Below are 20068 nucleotides of genomic sequence, written 5' to 3'. Positions count from 1 at the left end.
GAACAAAAGTCCACGGTTTTGTTGTTGGAAAAGTCCAATCGTGTGTAAGGGGCATTACACTTCAAAAAACAGTAAAGAAAGTGATATGACTCTGTATTTGCCATGCCAGAGGTTATGGTGGCATAATGTACACTGAAGACATTACATTTTTCTATTATTGGTAAAAGTATTATTAATAAGAACAGGAAGCCCACCCAGATTGAGATCTCTAGCGTGCTTGTACTATGTTTGAACATTTGGAGCTACCGTAGCAGATGAATGGAGTGGTTGCATGCTTCTCTAGCTTGGTCAGAATGGCAGAGATTTACTAAAACTGGTGCATGCAGAATCTAGTTTGGGGGTGCACAGTAACCAATCAGCTTCTAGGTTTTATTGTCAAAGCTTTTTATTGTCACCAGCATTTGTGTGCACCAGTTTTAGTAAATCTTCCCAAATACAGCCTTGGGGACCGCTGCTCCTTTTCCACAGAATCAAATATCTTACGAGTTAAAAAGTAAGTAGTAATACGTGTTTGAAACACATAAACCTTTTTTGTCTATGTCAGGAATTATTCAGCTTGATGGAAATCTCTTTAGTTCAAGGCTAGGGTTAAGCAGAGAGATTTGAGCTAAACCTCAGTTTCACTCAGTAAACTGCTTAATTAAACATTGCTTTAAATTAACAATCCATTCTTTTGCTTCTATTTATGCATTTGATTGTTATTTTTGCATTATTGTTTTGTTGTTTTTTTACTTTTTTTGTAAAAAAACAATAAGGACACTAATGAAGCTATTTTTTTGGCACAAAAACAGGTTCGCTTAACCTCCCTGGTGGTATGATTAGTTCTGATTTTAGGTGCTGAAAGCGGTACAATTATTTTGCATGGAAATTTGGCGTTTTATATTGTAGTCCTGTAACTCTTAGGAATAACTCTCTTAAATCTGTTAAAACCAGAGTCTAGCAGACATCCCGGGTATGATAAAATGTATATTATAATAAATAATGATAATAAATAGTAATAAAAATTATTCAATAATGTAATCAAATCCCAAAACACTGAAATTTGCTCATTTGCAGAATTGTCGCTGTCATTAGATTTAGTGTTTGATGACTGATCTCCCCACAAATCGCTATCACTCAATTCTGAAAGTGATTCTAATTTATTATCACTGTTTTCTAGTTGGTCTAAAATCACTTTTGACATAAAGGGGCAGTTTTTGGTTGCTATGGACAATCTCCAAATTCCAGGCAGAAAAAAAACAGTATTTATAATATAAAAGTGCATGCAGGGCACTGGACAGACCACTAGAGACAAAGGGTGTGTGTATTTTTTTTATACAGTACTGTAATCTGTAAGATTACAGTTCTGTATGTGTATTGTGTGTTTTTACTTTTTTGAATTTGGCGCTGATCTCCGCTCCTGTGCGTCGTAACGTCGAAAGGGAACGGAGCTCGGCGGCACTCGGACACTGTGTGAATCGAGCGGAGGACGGCTCACACAGCGTGGAGGACATTGCTGGATCCAGGGGACAAGGTAAGTAACTCTCCCTGTATCCTCCCTGTATCCAGCGATGCGATCCCGAGTCTGGCTCGGAGTTACCACTCGTGGTACTGATATCCCAGCCCGAGCCAGACTCGGGATCACCGCTAGGGAGGTTAAAGCATATTTAAACCCCCAAAAAAATTATAATAATATATTGCAGTTTACTGGCTGCATGTTTTTCAACTGGAGATCCTGTGAATACACTTTGGTTCTAACGTTCACTCCACTGTATCTATGGAGGAGCAGAATTGTCATTTTAAGCTGCTCTCCTAATCTGGACTACAAACATATCCTTGTCTCTACATTCCCTCATACATGAAGAGGGGTATTTTTTGCATACAGAAGATAGCTTTGACAAATATTGTTTGAGGTTTCAGATCAATTCAAAGGAATTCACAAGGATACTGCTTTTCTAGCAAAATCAACAGTCATTTTCTGAAAATTAAGACAAAACTAAAGCAGCTACCGCATATGTAGACTGCAAACCTCAATTCGTTACTTTTTTGTCCTTGGGTTTAATTTTCCTCTAACCCCTTTACAACTGTGTAAAACATATGTGCAGTAGAAAAAAGGTGGGCTTTAACGCCCTCATGTCGTACATATGTGTGTTGCTGGGCGGCTGGTGTTTCTGTGCTCCCAGCTCTAGGTCCCCGCTAATGACGGGTAGCCAGCGGGACCGGCTCCCTATCATATGACCACTGTGACATTCAGTCACAGTGATCATGTGATTATGAGCTGGTCCTGCCCCCTGGTGTTCAGAACTTTTTAAAAGGACATGGAGTGAGCGGGAAGGGGTTAAAGGCCTTTGTATCATCACAAAAAACACCCAAAAAAACCTACCTTTTGCACTTTGCCAAAATTGCATTTTTGCAAAACTTCCTGACCTTGTCCAAAATTGTGGGAAACGTTAAACAAAATTTCATACGCCCCTAGCTTCAACATGTGAGCAAATAAACAAATGTTAAAAGAGTTTTTTTTTTTTTTTGCGGATGCAAAAAATTCTGTGATTGATTTTCATACATACATATTGCACATTCTTTCTTTCACTGTTTCCAATAAAAGTTAGAATTGCCGTTGTATACAAAGCCTTGAGTGCAGTCACTGCTTAGAAATTTTGTCAAGACTCCCTTATAAGGCCTCATGCACACTGGACGTTTTTTGATGTTTTTACAGCAGCTGTTTATTTCTACAGTCATTAAACTCTCCATCATGTTATCCTATGTGTCCATGCCCACATAGCCAGTTATCAGCAGTTTTGGGCAGTTTTGAACCCCCAGAACTAGTGGGTTCTGAGAGACGTTTTTCAGCTGTAAAAATGCTCTAATGCTGATAAACGCTGATAAACCTTGATAAAAGCTCAAAAAACATCGCTCACCAGCGTCTTTTAACGTTTTTGATCCATTGAAAAAAAAAAACTCCTGCTAAAACACTACCAAGGAAAAATGCTAATAAACGCAAAAAACGCTATTGCAAAAATATTGAAAAAAGTTGAAATTTGTTATTTTAACATCCAGTGTGCATGAGGCCTTAGAAGGAAGCAATAAATATACAAATATATGTCTGTAAATACAATTAAGATCCATTACCGGAACATACAGGTCTATGTGAGGTGGCAGGGACAAAGCCATTGACAAAGAAAGTGGTGCATTGGGAGAAGATATCTTCCAACAAACAGCTGACTTTCTCACTGATAACCCATCAAAGAAAATGTATTTAGCAGTTTACTACCTGTGTTTTCTTTATATTCACTGCTAAAATACTGGCTACACAGAAAAGTTAGATTTTTTATTCATGTGTGGGAACTTTACATGTACAGTTTGTGAAAGTTATTAATAAATCCTTCATACGAGGAATGTAATTTATTTTGTTGTTTGCTTTCTAAAAGAAATATGAACGCATGTTTGCCATAAATTTGAATATTCTTCTGTAAAAAAGGTACTCCGTTTGTAAACATAAAACCACTGATCTTTTTTTCTGACTGATAGCAAATATTTAGTAGTTTGTAAAAGTTCACAGTCATCCTTGGTTTTGGAAAAGCATAACTTTAATCATTTTTTTATATAGAGCTTTGAAAAATTAGAACTTGTGTTAGGTTTTTAATCATTTCATTGATTGTATTAATGAGATTTTTTTCTAAGTTTTATTCCCCATAAAACCAGGACAAGGAAATAGGGGTAGGTGTCACTGTCATGGGCTAGCTAATAAGGATGAGTCGGGCACCCCCCCAACGGTTCGGTTCACACCAGAACTTGCAAACAGACAAAAAATGAGTGCGAACACTGTTAAATTCTATGGGACACAAACGTGAAAGATCAAAAGTGCTAATGTTAAAGGTTTATACAGTCATGGCTGAAATTGTTAGCACCCCAGAAATTTTTCCAGAAAATCAAGTATTTCTCACAGAAAAGTATTTCAGTAACACATGTTTTGCTATACACATGTTTATTCCCTTTGTGTGTATTGGAACACAAAAAAGCTAATTGGACATAATGTCACACAAAATTCCAAAAATGGGCTGGTCAAAATTCTTGTTACCCTTAACTTAATATTTGGTTGCACACCCTTTGGAGAAAATAACTGAAATCAGTTGCTTCCTATAACCATCAATAAGCTTCTTACACCTCTCACCCGGAATTTTGGACCACTCTTCCTTTGCAAACAGCTCAAGGTCTCTCTTATTGGAAGGGCGCCTTTTACCAACAGCAGTGTTAACATCTCTCCACGGGTGTTCAATGGGATTTAGATCTGGACTCATTGCTGGCCACTTTAGAACTCTCCAGAGCTTTGTTGCCATCCATTTCTGGGTGCATTTTGATGTATGCTTTGGGTCATTGTCCTGCTGGAAGACCCAAGATCTCAGACGCAAACCCAACTTTCTGACACTGGGCGCTACAGTGCAACCCAAAATCCTTTGGTAATCCTCAGATTTCATGATGGCTTGCACACATTCTTAAGAAGAGATCTTAAAATTGCTGTTGGTAAAAGCAAGAGACCTGGAGCTTTTTGCAAAGGAAGAGTGGTCCCGAATTCTCACATAAAGATGATAAAAACACAGCATGTAAAGCCGACAATCGTGTTAGTTTCATAGGGCAGCAGCGGGTGACGTCATGCGTAGCTCCTCCCCCATACGCGTTACATTCAATCAAAACTTTGACATCACCAGACTCCTCCCCCTTCCCTCCATTAGCAGACGGAGGCACTTGGGGAAGGGGGAGGAGTCCAGTGACATAGATGACCGTGACGTCACCGGATCTCCGACGGAACTCCCCGAAGACCTGGAAGCCGGCGGAGAGGCGAGTACCGATCAAAAGAATTTTGATCGATCAAAAGAATCAATTAATCAAGGAACTAATCTTTCATTTTCACAGCCCTAATATATATATATATATCAAATACACTGTCACTAACTAACTGCCTGCCTAATCTAGCTTAATCTTTCTATCTCCATCCACTATAATACACTATACGGGCGCTTAAATAGCGTGGGCCGTGGACTTTGTCCCCATGAGCCATGATTGGCTCTCACTGAGGAGCATGCTGTGATTGGCCAAAGCATGCAGGTCAGTTGTATGCTTTGGCCAATCATCATACAGCAATGCACTGCTGTCTTGCAATGCATTATGGAGCACTCAAATTTGCCGCATAAAATGCGCTGTTTTACAAAAGGGCGAACACCCGATGTTCGAGTCAAACATACATTCGACTTGAACTCAAAGCTCATCCCTACTAGCTGGTGAACTTACGCTTTAACAATTACTTTGCTAAGTGAACAACCACTACCCTTTAGTAAATAAACTCAAATGTGTTTTTGTTGCTGCTTTTGCCTCTGTTGGAAAGATTTCCATCACTTCTTTTCCCAGCAACATCCTATCACCATGACAGAAACTGAGGAGAACTCTCCCTCTTTTGTTTACTGCCCCCTTTCTTATGTCACTTCCAGTGTGTGTGTCCCACGCGCTCTGCATTTTTAACACGTCACGGAAGTTCGGTGGCCACCTTGCCCCTGCACTCCAACCCTCCCCCACAGCTGCTGGTTGGCACAGCAAGATTGAGAGGACAGCGACAGGAGTCCAGCCAGATGTACTACTTTGACTTTTTGTCATAATAACCTGCTGGTGTACTGCACTTAGGAGTGCCTTCTTTTTATTTACTTTTGTGTCAGAGTTTGCTTCTACTCTTTGAAGTGCAGTTCAAGTGCCCTCTTAGCTCCACTATACTTTTCCCTTGGATGGTGGCTCAAGAGCACCAGTTCACTAAAGGTCTTTCATGCAGAAGTGCCCTATGAACATGGTGGTGATGAGCTTGGGCATTATTGGAACCAGGCAATTAGCTATCATTGCTGAGCCAATGAGTTGCGGATGAAAGATTCCTGCCCTACAGCTGACATAACACAAGAGGGCAGGTTTGCTCATGACATCATTGACCTAATGTAAGCACATGACCATATTTGGGCAATTTCATTGTGTGGTCATATTAGGTCATTGATGTCACAAGCATCCTCACCCCTGTGTATAAGTGTGTGATCTTCCACCCACAGCTCATTGGCAATAAAAGCTTGCTGCTGGGTTCTGACCAAATCCGATTTGGACAGAACCCAAACTTATCACTAATGGGAAATTAGACTTCAGACAGAGCTTGCATCTTCTTTACAGGCGAGAAGTAACGGCACTGTCAAAATAATAAATAGTATTTACTGTCTAACTCATTTAATTATGTCTGTATCTTCTTCTAAAATATCTTTTGCATCCAATAGAAAACATTCATAGAAAAGAAAAGCAAATTTGTCTATGCACACAAAAGGATACTTCACAGGGGGGAAAAACAATAGGTAATCTATACTATTTTATGGTCCTGAATGAAAAAGTCATATTTGGAGTAAGGGATTAGTCAACATTGTCTTCATGTCTTACCTGGCTTACAGGAGTTTGGCCAACCACAGCTTCATATGGTGGTGGCAGCTCAGATGGATAGAGAATCCCGGGGCTGTTTATGGACACCTCGTACAAAGTACTGAAAGGAGAGTGCGGAAAGTCCAGATGAAGTCCTCTGCAAAGAGAATGCCCGGTCATCACTAGAAGCTATAAATGCTCTTCACAATCGATTGAACTTTAGAACCTCTCTGACTGTATAATCATTGCAAATAAAACAGATTTACCAGTTTGCCTAATCCAGTTTATTTATCACTTTGTGATTACACCCTTGCTATCTAAATGTACCCAACACATCAGATATTAATTTATCTGAGTGATAAAGAAATTGTGGTGTCGTTAACTAACAAATAGATTTCCATAAATATAAGCTGAATGTGTTTCATTTGCAAGTGATAACACTGACATTCATTGGGTATATTATTTATATATCAATAATTTAAAAACCAATGGCTGATTTTTTTTATTTTAAACTCTTCCCGCTTACCTGGTCCTCAGAGGGTAGTGCACTGATAGACACCAAAGTCTTAAAGTGGTTGTAAATGCAGAATGATTTTTTTTATCAAAATGCATTCTATACATTCAAATAAAAAAACGAATGTGTGCAGCAGCCCTCCTAACGCTTACCTGAGGTCCATCTAGATCCAACGATGTTGCAGGAGTGTCTCAAACTCCCCTCATCATTGGCTGATACAGCAGCGCAACACCAATGGCTCCTGCTGCTGACAATCAAAGTCAGTCAGCCAAATTAGGAGAGAAAGGGCTGGGCCACGGCTCTATGTCTAAATGGACACAGGAAGCTGTGGCTCAGCTCGGGTGCCCCCATAGCAAGCTGCTTGCTGTGGGGGCACTCAACAGGAGGTAGGGGCCAGGAGCACTGAAGAGGGACCCAAGAAGAGGAGGATCTAGACTGCTCTGTGCAAAACCACTGCACAGAGCACGTAAGTATAACATGCTTTTTATTTTTAACTAAAAAAAAAAACAACAATACTTAAGTATCACTTTAAAAGTTTATTTACAGGAAATCAACAAATTTTTTTAAATGATTTTAGATATTTATATAATTTGGGATCTAATAGGAGCACAGCATACTTTTTCCACTAACATAATAATATCTATTTTTAAAAATGTTTATTTCTATATTTAGCTTATACTGTAGCTATATGGTTATATCGTGGAGCAGCTGTATACATTTATCACACGTTTTGCTTTGCGTTTAGTAACCCAGCAGTGTATGTCTCTACTTTTTAAATAGGTGTGGAACTAGGTGTGGGCATTTGGAATGGAGTTTTTTTCTTTAGGCTGGAGATCTGAAGCTGACATAAAAACAACATTTAATGCAGTTAAAATGGAACTGGAAGTGAAGACTTACTATGTTATAGGGAATGTTTAGCCATGTTTGGCTGAATCCAGAAGGCAGTGCAGGGCCAATCACCTGTAGCTCATTACTAGTACAATGTTTTTCCTGGTATGTGAGAGTGCCTAGGCACTCCTGTGCCTACATCCTATTGCTGTACATCTGGAGTTGAAGGTTAAGGCACTGCTGCCTCTGACTGCTAACCTCATGAGATTTAAAATAGGATTTGATGCTGTTGCTGCTGTGCAGCTCACTATTCTTCTTGCTAAAGGATCTGACTCAAGGAAGCAATAGCACTGCCTTTGTCCAGATGGCCACCTCCAAACAGAGACAGTGCAGAACAAGGGGAGAAAAGCAAGGTGTGACAAAAAGTGTAGCAGAAGATGCAACAAATGGTATATTTAATTAAAATCAGCCAAATGGCTGTTCACACTTATATAAAGATCAATAGGCATATATCAGTATAATACTGTGGTCACTCTCATTGGGTCCTCGTTGGATGGTGCTGTGTAGATGATAACATGAGAGGAGAGGAACAACCAACCAGACATCCATCTTGTCATCTCGGAACCAGCATGCAACACACTCGGAGTCACATCGGACGTGACGTCAAAACATTGAGTTAACGTTTCAAAGCATCCGCTTCTCCGTCAGATCAAAATGGCTATTGATCAATAGTCATTTAGATCTGACGAAGAAGTGGATGCTTTGAAACTTACTCTCCATGTTCTGACGTCACTTCCGATGCATCTCTGAGTGTGATCCATGCTGGTTCCAAGAAGTGATAGAGGTTTTAACCCTCTCTTACACTATTCGAAATGCTAAAAAAAAACTTTTGCCCTTAGTTCTACCATAAGTATTTATTATAAAATCTATGTATTTTTTACAAAAAACAAACATAAATACCTCAATCTTTCTAAATATTAGACTTCTTTAAACATCTTCACAGCAAGATGCACAGGTTGGGAAGGGAATAGTCAGTATATTGATCTAATCAATCTCTGTTGCATTGTACAATGCTGCCCGGTACCATGCTTAATGTATTGTATTCCAGATGAATTGTTTGTCTGCAGTTCAACATGCACTAAGAAAATCTTAGCAGTAGTTCAAGTGTAAGCTGCTCCTCACCTTTGTACATCCATGACAGGTGTGCAGGTATATTCAGGTGGGTAATATGGTGGAGGTGGAATGGGCGGAATAAACTCATCAAAATCCAACATCTGGTGAAGAATTGTTCCATGAGCCATCATGCAGTCCATACTGGTGGCATGTCCTCTATGTGGTAGAAACTTAAAAGCAAGACATAGAATCATCATTATAAACAGAACTCAAATATAATACTATATATGGCATTTGTTATTTCTATAGCATGCTCCCTTCAGGGGTACACTAAAAATTAAACATTGCCAAATAAAATCGTATTTTCAGAATATGTTTAATAGGGGAGAGTGGTCCACAGACTTTATTATACACGTGTACATATATATATATATATATATATATATATATATATGCAGTTTTGTTTTCTGTTTACCCATAAAGCATGCTAACTTGATGATAAAAACAGCCCAAAATATTGTCATAGCCATATTAAAGGAAACATACAAATTCAGCATTTTTGCACTGAAAGTTTTGTCTAATTTATTACCACTGTCGATGACGTATATAGATGCATCCTGGCAGAGAGCAATAGTATAGGTGTGCCCTGGCTGAGTGAGCAAGTAAAGATTAAACAATTAGATGTTGGTATGTATGGTCAACTTTTGCTGTAGCTTCCAGGGTGGATATACTAAAGACAAATAGACTGTGCTCTGCTGATCTCCGTCATCTAATCATGTGCAAGCAAAAATGCAGTTTTTTTTTCTTTCTTGCACTTGATTAGGTGTTCTTTACAAGGTAAAGCTTTACCACATTCATGGAGCTCTGGGGAAAATTAGGGCAACTACACTTCCAAAGTTCACAGTCTATTTGCATTTAGCTGTTTGCTTTAATGATGAAATAATAAAAACATATTAACTAAAACTATGACAATACGCAGGGCTGTCTTAATAGCATCATGGGCCCCTGGGAAAAGTAATACAATGGAGCCGTACTAGCCTGCCCCAATTTATGCATCTACTCTGAAGAATTAAAGTGTAAATAGTTGATAGAATTAAGCATATATTTATTAGTACTTTCAACAAAATGTATATTAAACAATAAGAAACCATGCCGTAATCCAAAAGCTAATCAACACAAAGGGCACAGTACGAGGGGAGGCAGAAAGACACAGTACAGGGAAGGTCAGGAGGGCACAATGCAGGTTTCAGGACACTGCCATCCTGGGACAGCTTAGTAAAAAGTGCGACTATCCCAGCAAAGCTGGGACAGTTAGCAAGTATGGTGTGATGCAAGATTATCATGGGACCCCCCATGCACCTGGGGCCCCTGGGCTGTGACCAGGGGTGCCCATGCATTAAGAAAGCCTTGTCAACATACATTGTTTAAATGTATTTAAAATACTTAATTCAAGTATTTGCACTACCCAAAGTCATAGTTTTACGCAACCTAGGACATAGTACCATTGCAAAGTACTACATTTTAATCGTTTGTGTTTTCCACCAAACACACAGGTTACATTCATTTACCATCTTTATAAATGACCTTTGTTGTCAGAACAATGTTGTATTCTGTTTAGGTGTGTGATCATTTAATTTATAGTCATAATACAGCTTACTCCCCCAAACTGGTAATATCACAAATTATTCTTGCAACTTTTAAGCAGTATCACTACAGCCTCATTATCTATGCTCCAGCAATCAGGATGACACCCATCAATCCACCCTATTCCTTTTCTTCAGCCAGTTCTCTAATGTGAGTGTCAGAGGAGGAGCAGAGAAAAGACAGTGATGCAGAGGAACACTTTCAATTACATAGAAAAACAGAAGACTAATGAGCCCGTTAGAATGTCAAACCAGTACATGACTCAACAGGGACCGTTCTGGGGATCAAATGATGTAGAGACCCTTTGACCCCTCTTCTTGTGCTGTGCTAAAGAAAAACCACAGCTAAAGCCAATCGAAGGAAATTGTGTCTCTATTCCTCCCTTAGGCAAGGTTCTGTTGTCATGTCATTTTCCCTGGATCTCTAGCAGCCTGGCTCTTTAACTCTTGCCTCTGGATAGAACTGAGCCAATAATATTTGCTGAAGGCACAATTCTGTATTGTGCTTGAACTACTAAGTTCTTGTTTGTGCTGATGTCTGCTTGCATTACTGTGATCTACAGTCAATCCGAAAAAGACTTAAGCAGAATATTACACTTGTGTTTTTCTGGAGGTTACAGTTGTGTGCTGCACATTAAGGTTTGGAAAAAGAAGACTTTCTATTTAGAATTGTTATGGCTGCATGGTAATTGCCACTGAATGTTTTTCATGCCGTGGTCCTGGGGTGGAATCATTCCGGAGCATTATCAGTTTGGCATTTTCACATTATTCCTGTGTATTTGTATATTTGTTGTCTGGCAATTAACTAGAATCTTTATCATTCCAAGAAAGCTCTAGTTCTGTTCCTAGTGAGAAACAAACCAAAGTATTCAGCACTGCCTGCCCACAGTGCCACAACAAGCACTTGCTTTTTTTTAAATTTGAATTAAATTTTTCACATTTAATTAAATTTTTCCATGCATACAATAAAATCAGAAACGTTTGCTAGAAAATTGCTTAGAACTGCCAAGCAGTATATATTTTTTAAAGCAAAGGCCTTAAAGAATAAAATGGTGGCTATTGTAATTTTTATGCTACACAATCTTTTCACAGCTGCTTATGAAAAGCAATTTTTCAGGAAAAAAATACACTAAAATGTATTTTAGTGCACACAAACACAATAAATTGTCACTTTTTGTAAAATGTAAAAAGACGAGGTTGTGTTGTACCTAAACTTGTTAATACTCCATATTTTAGCAGCTTTTACAGGTTATCACTGTAGTTATTCATGACTGATGGCCCTAAAATGATTGCTTTGAAGTTTGCGGTGATTCCTCACATGTGTGGTGCAATCGCTGTTTACATATGGGTGCACATTTGCATCTGTGTGTATGCGCAGGGGGGTGAGGCGCTTTTAATTTTTTTAATTACTAGTTTTATTCATTTTATTTAAACTTATTTTTTGTACACTTTTTAAACAGTTTATTTTTCTTTTAGTTTTATTGCTATCACAAGGTGGCTAACAAGCCCCCTTTTGTGATAGTTTTGGGCAGTGACAGGTACTCTTTATAGAGCTATCATGGGACTATTGGGACCCCATTGTCTCCTTTGCCCTTCAAATCAGCTAATCAACCACAGACCATGCTTGATCAGCTGCTTCCCTGGCAGTAACAGCCAGGGAATGACAGCTCTGAAACTAGATGTAACAAAATCATTGTCGTTTCCGGCTTCATTCATCACAGGGGAGATTGGAGAATGGATGTTACTCTATCTCATCTATGTGAAGGAATCCCGGCTATTTACTGTAGACAGTGGTGGGAGGTGCAGCGATACCTTGTACTGTAAAAGTGATTGGGCGGCTCTACAGCCTTTTTGCAAGACAGCTGATCAGTGGCTGTAAAAAAATGGTACCACGATCATGGCTGAAACTGCAGCCATCATCTTGTAATAATCACTTGCTGATAGGATGTTTTTATACGAATGTCACTCAGAATGTGGTTAAGTCCAAAATGTTTTGCCTTTGCTCTGGATAGATTAGAAGAGTTAGAACCCTTGTCAAAGAGTTTACAATCTAAGGTTCTTTTCTCACATGCATACATACACATACTAGGGCAAATTTAGACAGGAGTCAATTAAATTACCAGCATGACTATAGAGTGAAGGGAGAAACCAGAGTACCCAGGGGAAAACCCATGCAAGCACAGGGAGAACATTGAAACTTCTTGTACTGTAGGTAGTGTCATGGTTGAGATTCCAACTGGCCTGGTGATCACAATGCTACAAAAGCCCAAAGCCACTGAACTGAAAACTATGGATACAACTTTATATCCTAAAAAATCTAAACTGAAATTTCCTTATCTGTCATGAAGCTTGGGATGCCAACTAGCAGTGAACAAGATGGAGAATTCTCTCACCCGAAGGTTCTGATGCCTCCCATAATTCCCATCACCTTACAATGTTCTTAGATGCTATAATCATTTTACATCATATCTCTACACAAACCCCTTCCCGTACTGATGTAATTCTTTAGCCACAAACAAAGTGGGAATATTTTCATTAGAATCTACTGGTTAGTGACTGACAGCTCTGGAAAAGAAGGTGTTTCATGGTTTTGGGGTAGGTAGCAGATAGAGACTAGTAGACTGTATTTATACAGGCAATAGTTATAGGATAAGCAGAAGGGATTACGATTTATTATCTGTAAAGGTGTACTTATTTAGCTGTAAAGATATATTTAAAATTCTAGCTTTAACAATAATTATACAACCAAAACATCTTAGTATGAGAGAACAAGACTACTTGATTATTCTGTAATACTTGCCAAGTGCCACGAGCAGAGATTTGACTGCAGTAAGCCATTTTAATTACGAAGTTTGTTTTATATGTTTAGTTAAAGTGCAGAAAGCCTTTTTTTCCACTGCAAATTAATTGTATTTTTTTTTTAAACTGTAACTATTAAACGTCTATGGCTTCAGCCATGTAGGTGTACAATCATGCCTCTTTTGAGTGCACTTACTATTGTTTTGTGAAGTCTACAATCATATGTTATTTTGTAATACAACTCAAGTGGTACTTGCAATAAAATAAACCTGGTCCTAAATTCACCAACAGCTACATAAGTAGGGAAAATAATGCACTGTTACTCAACACAGCAGTAACAGATTTTATCTTAACCTCCCCCTGAAATAATTATGCATGGTTATGACTGTAATTAAGGTTGTGAGAGAAAGGTGAGGGTTATACATTTTTCTCGTAAGACCTGTGATTTCAAATAATAGGATTTTATTTATAGGGACATGTGGAAGAATGATAGACCTCTCCAGAGAGAATAACAAGTACAATATTATTTTCATCTACAACGTAGAAAAGGGTATGCGGTTGGGAAAATGCATGTAGATATGAGAAAGTATATGTCTTTTTCTGCAAACATTAACCTTAAAGTCAAAGGTGAAAAAACTTGTAAGCAGGTGCAGTTAGCTAGCCTGCCATGAGATGGCTCTGTCCCAAAATAGTGTGTTATAGGGAATTATGTAAGTAGGTGTTAGGTCACCTTTTAGAAATAGCCTTCATGTAGTATTATAATTGGTGGTGTTAGTGCCCTTATACATGCTAGGTTGGGAGGAGCTTAGTGCAGTTGTGGTATGGAAGCCAAACACCCCACACATCTGCAGATGCAGTCAGCTACTGCAAATGCCCTGGACAGGGCAGAAGTTCAGTGTAAGTTCATCCTACACCAAAAGGAGCCAGCTGCAGTCACTGTGTCCTACAAAGCATGATGTAGGTGGACTGGAAACACGATCTAACTGGATTGAGAGAGGGATGCAAAAGGCCTTACATACTCTCGTGAGTGCTAATCCACCTGCAGATCCTGAGAGAAGTGTGCATAATATGGAGGTGCAGCTGCTGCAGTCCTGTCTCTGAAATTATATGAAGGTAGTCATGAGCTGGATGCATGTAGCCTAATGGGCAAGTCAGAGTCCCCTGTGTGACCCTGGGACTGATAGTGGCATTTGGGAGAGTACCCAGCTGGATAGAAGTAAGGAATGTGACAAAAAAAGAGAGACTGGTAAACTATGGAATGCACCTTGTGAATCTTGGTTTGAATAGAGCACAATGCTACAGATCTATATACAGGGAGATGGCTCCCAACACTGTGGTGTCCCCTAGACGAGGAGAGAGATACTAAGGGAAGATGGCTTATCAGTGATGAGCGGCTTTCAAAATTGATTCACAATTCACAATTGACTGCTTTGAGCCGTCCACTAAATATGATTGGCAAAGTATGCCAAAGACACCACTTAGTATGTCTATGTGATGTAATGTGTCACTGCCATCTTTGAAGAAGAACAGTAAAGTGCAGAAACTATAACTTTTGTGTGGACATTTCTTTCTTATGAATATAAAAGCCGATGGCCAGGGATATTGTGGGAAGGCAAGGTGTTGGGCACAATATGGCAAAGGCTAAGAGAAACCAGTAGAGTGTTGTAGTCTTGTCCAAGAAAAAGGGGTGGGAGTTATTTGGTGCCAACAGTCGGCCAGTCAGAAGCCCTTTACAAGCTGGATATGAACCAATTACTCACCCAGAAATTAGTTTGTAGATGAAACCTTAATACCCAGTTAGCACATCACTTCTACACCATCGAGTCTATACAGGGTTTCTGCCTCTTAATTTTCTGACAACCAGTCATAGTAAAGGATATTATGAGTCACAAAATAAGAAACATAAAAAGAAAGGTGTGATCCTGGCCTTAAAGTGGTATTAACCACGTCAGCCCCACAAGATTTTACCCCCTTCCTGACCAGAGCATTTTTTTGCGATTTGGCACTGCGTCGCTTTAGCTGACAATTGCGCGGTCGTGCGGTGTTGTACCCAAACAAAACTGATGTAATTTTTCCCCACAAATAGAGCTTTCTTTTGGTGGTATTTGATTACCCTCTGCGGTTTTTATTTTTTTTACACTATAAACAAAAAAAGAGCGACCATTTGGAAAAAAAAGCAATATTTTTTACTTTTTGCTATAATAAATTTCCCCAAAAATGTAAAAAAACATTTCTTTCTCAGTTAGGCCAATATGTATTCTTTTTTGGTAAAAAATAAATAAAAATCGCAATACGCGTATATTGATTGGTTTGCACAAAAGTTATAGTGTCTACAAAATAGGGGATCAATTTATAGCATTTTTATTTTATTTTTTTATTAGTAATGGCAGCGATCTGCAATTTTTAATCGATTTTTATTGTGCGACATTATGGTGGACACATCAGACACTTTTGACACTATTTTGGGACCATTGTCATTTATGCAATGATCAGTGCTATAAAAATGTACTGATTCCTGTGTAAATGACACTGACAGGGAAGGGGTTAAACACTAGGGGTCGGTCAAGGGGTTAAGTGTGTCCTAGGGAGGTGTTCTAACTGTAGGGGGGAGGAGCTATCACTGACATGACAGCGATCACTGCTCCCGATGACAGGGGACAGTAGATCCCTGTCATGTCACTAGGCAGAATGGGGAAATGCCTTGTTTACATCTCTCTGTTTTACCTTTCTATACAAAAATCACAGGCCTTCTGCGAACATCGAGTTTCCGTGACCCGTGGGCTCATTCCCAGGCGTGCACCCAATAGGCGGCAAATTTAAAGGGACATACAGGTACGCCCATTTGCCTGCCTGTGCCATTCTGCCGACGTACATCTGTATGCGGCAGTCGGCAATCGCTTAAAGGCTTTTTTTTAAGCTGTATCTACAGGTAAGCCTATAATAAAGCTTACCTGTAGGTACAGTGAATATCTCCTAAACTTGCAGTGTTTAGGAGATAGTCATACTGCATGCAGCCAGTGATGTCATTGGCGCATGTGCTCTGAAGGCCCTGCGCACCATAGCTGAGCGCTTCTGCATGCATTGGCAGGAGTGACGTCATTGCGGCCCCGGCCACTCATAGAGCCAGAGCCCGTGAACCCGGAAGGAAGACTGAGGGAAGATGGAAGCCCTGCCAGCCCACCACTGGAGGTCTTTGTTCTAAAGTAGGTATGTCATAATGTTCTAGTATGCGATGCATACTAGCACATTATGCCATTTCTATGCAGTTGCTTTTATTTTTTTACTGCAGCAGTTTACTACCACTTTAATATATTAGTAACTCTTTTAATACAACTGTTTCAAATACATATTGCAACAATAAAAGTCTCATTCAGAACATGAAGGGACACACAACTTAAAATGGTTGTAAAGGCTGAACATTCTACGCAAGCAGCAGCTCTCCCTTCTCACTGGGCAGATATTGTCAAGAGGAAGATGAGAGACTCAACATTGCAGATGAGCTGAAGGAGGTTATCAAAGCAACCTGGGCTTCCATAACACCTCAGCAGTGCCATAGGCTGATAGTCTACATGCCATGCCGCATTGATGCAGTAATTCATGCAAAAGGTGCCTCAACCAAGTATTGAGTGCATACTATATTGTACATGGACATACTTTTCAGTAAATAAACATTTCTGTATTAAAAATCCTTTTTTTTATTGGTCTTATGTAATATTTACATTTTCTGAGATACTGAATTTTGAGTTTTTACTAGCTATAAGCCATAATCATCAAAATTTAAAGAAAGAAATGCTTGAAATATATCACTCTGTGTGTAACGCATCTACATAAAATATATGAGTTTCACTTTTTGAATTGAATTATTGAAATAAATTAACTTTTTGATGATATTCTAATTTTAAGAGATGCACCTGTATATGGGACACACGTCCACTAGGACTTTACCCAGTTCCTGACCGGCTCACACAGATTTACTGCGGCACAATGGCTCTCCTGAGTGAAATCACCTGGGCACAATGGCTCGCCTGGGCGAAAGGTTTCCCTTTAAGAGCCACCAGCGATAGGTGGACCCGATGCGTGTGGCCGGTGGGCACGATCACGATTGTGATCCCTGCCAGTGACATTTACATTGATATTTTACCAAAAATATGTAGAAGAATATATATTGGCCTTGGGGATATTTATAATAGCAAAAAGTTTAAAAAAAATGTTTTTTCTTTTTCAAAATTGTTTCTATTTTTTTGTTTATAGAGCAAAAAATAAAAACCACCAAAAGAAATCTCTATTTTTGGGGAAAAAAGGATGCAAATTTTGTTTGGGTACAGCATTGCTTGACCATGTATCATGTATATTTCTTCTATACAGCACATTAAGCTTGTATTTAGGGTATTTATACTTTAAAACCATGCACAGTATATACACTAAAACACTCATACTCTGAAAAACTGTAATGATTTAAAGCTCTTAACAATGCTTCATTTTAAAATCCCCTGTAGTGCTATTTGATTGAGATGTAGTTCTGTAAAAGAAGGGAATGATCTTTATCAACCACCAGTCACACGTAACAATCAGTTTGGTCAATAAGTGCCATAGATTTCCTGTCATATACATTGCACTAAGTATCTCCTTGCAGTCACACAACAGATTAATTTGGTATCGTCTATGAAATCTACATTGCCATCCATGGCTATATCTACTTGCACACTTATACAACAGAAATGAAATAATGTAGTGCATGAACTAGGGACAGGTAAGATAAGAAAGTATTACTTACTGCATGATGTATAGTAATCAATATGATTATTCAAGTGTGATTCTTATGCCGTGTACCCACGACTGGACTTTCCGGCAGAAAAGGTCAGACGGAATCATTCCGTCGGATATTACGATCGCATGCGGGCTTCATCTGACTTTTTTATTCAAAAATTCAGACTGATCTAGAAATTGAACATGTTTAAAATCTGTCCGACGGAATAAATTTGTATCGAGAAAACCGTTCGTCTGTATGCTGGTCCGACGGACCAAATATGCAAGGGCAGCTAGTGGCTTCTGGCTATTGAACTTCCTTTTCTAGTCCGTACATCATCACGTTCAAAACGAACGGACTTTGGTCCGTTCATGTGTGGGCAAGTCTGTTCAGTCGGAACTCTTTTGGAATTCCATCGGAAATCTGTCGGGAAGATCGTCAGACCTTGTCTGCCGGAAAGTCCAGTCTTGTGTGCGCGGCATTAGACTTCCTTACATTTCTGAGCCAAACTAACTGCCATTTTGTAATGAAATATACAGTGAAGACAAGATAATGACCTCCACTGCTAAGACACTCTGATGCTTGGTACTCCTGTGAAGGTAAATGCTATTGATGTGATGTATTCAAATTCAGCAATAGCACAGAAGGTGTTTATTTTATGAGCTTAGTAAAGACTTTGAGGATGCAATGACAAGAAGAGAATGTATGTACTTGGCTAAAACACTAGTTAAAGGAGTAAGAAATAGAGAAATTGTGAATAGAAAATGGTCAAAATTGTGTACTTATAGTGAATACTTAAAAAAATCACTGCTCTCCCAATCCAGTCGGTTCTGTTAACATGTGTGAGATGGCCTCAGCATTGCACCACTTCACAAGCCACGCCCTCTGACATTTCCCCCACCTATCAGGGCTTAGTAATAGAGGTGAAGACCACATGGATCAGTGCTGGACCCAATTTTAATTGAATCTTTTCTATTAAGGTCCTCATGGTTGATATAGAGAGTAACATTGCCGTTTTTGCTTATGGCAAAAATGTTCTGTAGAACTAATAAAACTCCACAGAATGTTGACATATTAAAGAAAGATCGTTAATATGCAAAATGGTAACAAAAGAAGATGGTAAACAAAGGAAGATGATAGGAAATGGCAATGAATATAAATGTTATAAGAAAAGCATTGCTTACTTTGGGTGGAATATCTCATTTACAATGAAAGAGATAAATTGGGGCTTGTGCAATTTAAAAAATTAGTTAGGGTCAACCTAATTAAGGCATATGAAAGTCTATAAAAAGGTTGTGCACAAAGAATAAAAGGGAACCAGATGCGTATGGAGGAAACCAGATTTTTATCATTAATATAGGAAGAACTTAATGGTTATAATAATCAATGACCATTTTTTGATTTGCTTAAACCTTTGCATGCAGACAATTTTTCTTCTGCAGGGAAGCCCACAATTTGCGCAATCATGACAGAGCTACATGGATGTACTCGGTTGAATAAAAATAAAATCCAAATTTTCATGATCTCAACTGATTTCTCCATCTGTACAAGGGTTTGCAGTGATTAAGCTGTAGAATGCCCTACTGCATGAGGTTAGCAATGTAAGCTCTACGAGCAGGGCCCTCTATATCTTTTGTATTGAACTGTATTGTAATTGTGTTGTCCCACCTATACATTGTAAAGTGCTGTGTAAACTGTTGGCGCTATATAATATAATAATAACAATAATAATAATAATAATAATAATAAAAGGCTACTGCGAGAGTTGTATCTTATTAGTGCATGGATAGTGTAGTGTGACAATTATTGTTATCATCAGTTAATATGTAATTACTCTTGCTCCTGCAATATCAGGCTATGTGATAGTATAGGACAGTTAGCCAAATTCTGCAGAAAGTAATATACCCAGATAGAAAGTTTTGCAAAGTCAATCCACTACTTTTCCCTATAGCTATGTACCTAATTAAACTAAACTAGTTATAAAATAAAATCAGTTTGAATTCATTGCTGATG

The 20068-nt window shown here is 38.8% G+C and overlaps 1 protein-coding gene across 1 annotated transcript in view; it reads right to left on the bottom strand.

The window, feature by feature from the left end:
• ENTREP2 (endosomal transmembrane epsin interactor 2) overlaps positions 1-20068 on the bottom strand; it is a 1041875-nt gene that overhangs the window by 120797 nt on the left and 901010 nt on the right. The window contains exons 7-8 of the mRNA XM_077473414.1: positions 8936-9096; positions 6433-6568 (exon numbers count right to left, since the gene is read on the bottom strand). Of these exons, the coding sequence (XP_077329540.1) occupies positions 6433-6568; positions 8936-9096 (297 nt within the window). The remainder of the gene's footprint in view (positions 1-6432; positions 6569-8935; positions 9097-20068) is intronic.

This window comes from Lithobates pipiens, unplaced genomic scaffold (genome assembly GCF_037356315.1).
Source record: "Lithobates pipiens isolate NorthernLeopardFrog02 unplaced genomic scaffold, aLitPip1_a1.2 Scaffold_8, whole genome shotgun sequence".
In the NCBI taxonomy this organism is placed as follows: Eukaryota; Metazoa; Chordata; class Amphibia; order Anura; family Ranidae; genus Lithobates; species Lithobates pipiens.
This window is presented reverse-complemented; position numbering and strand designations above follow the sequence as displayed.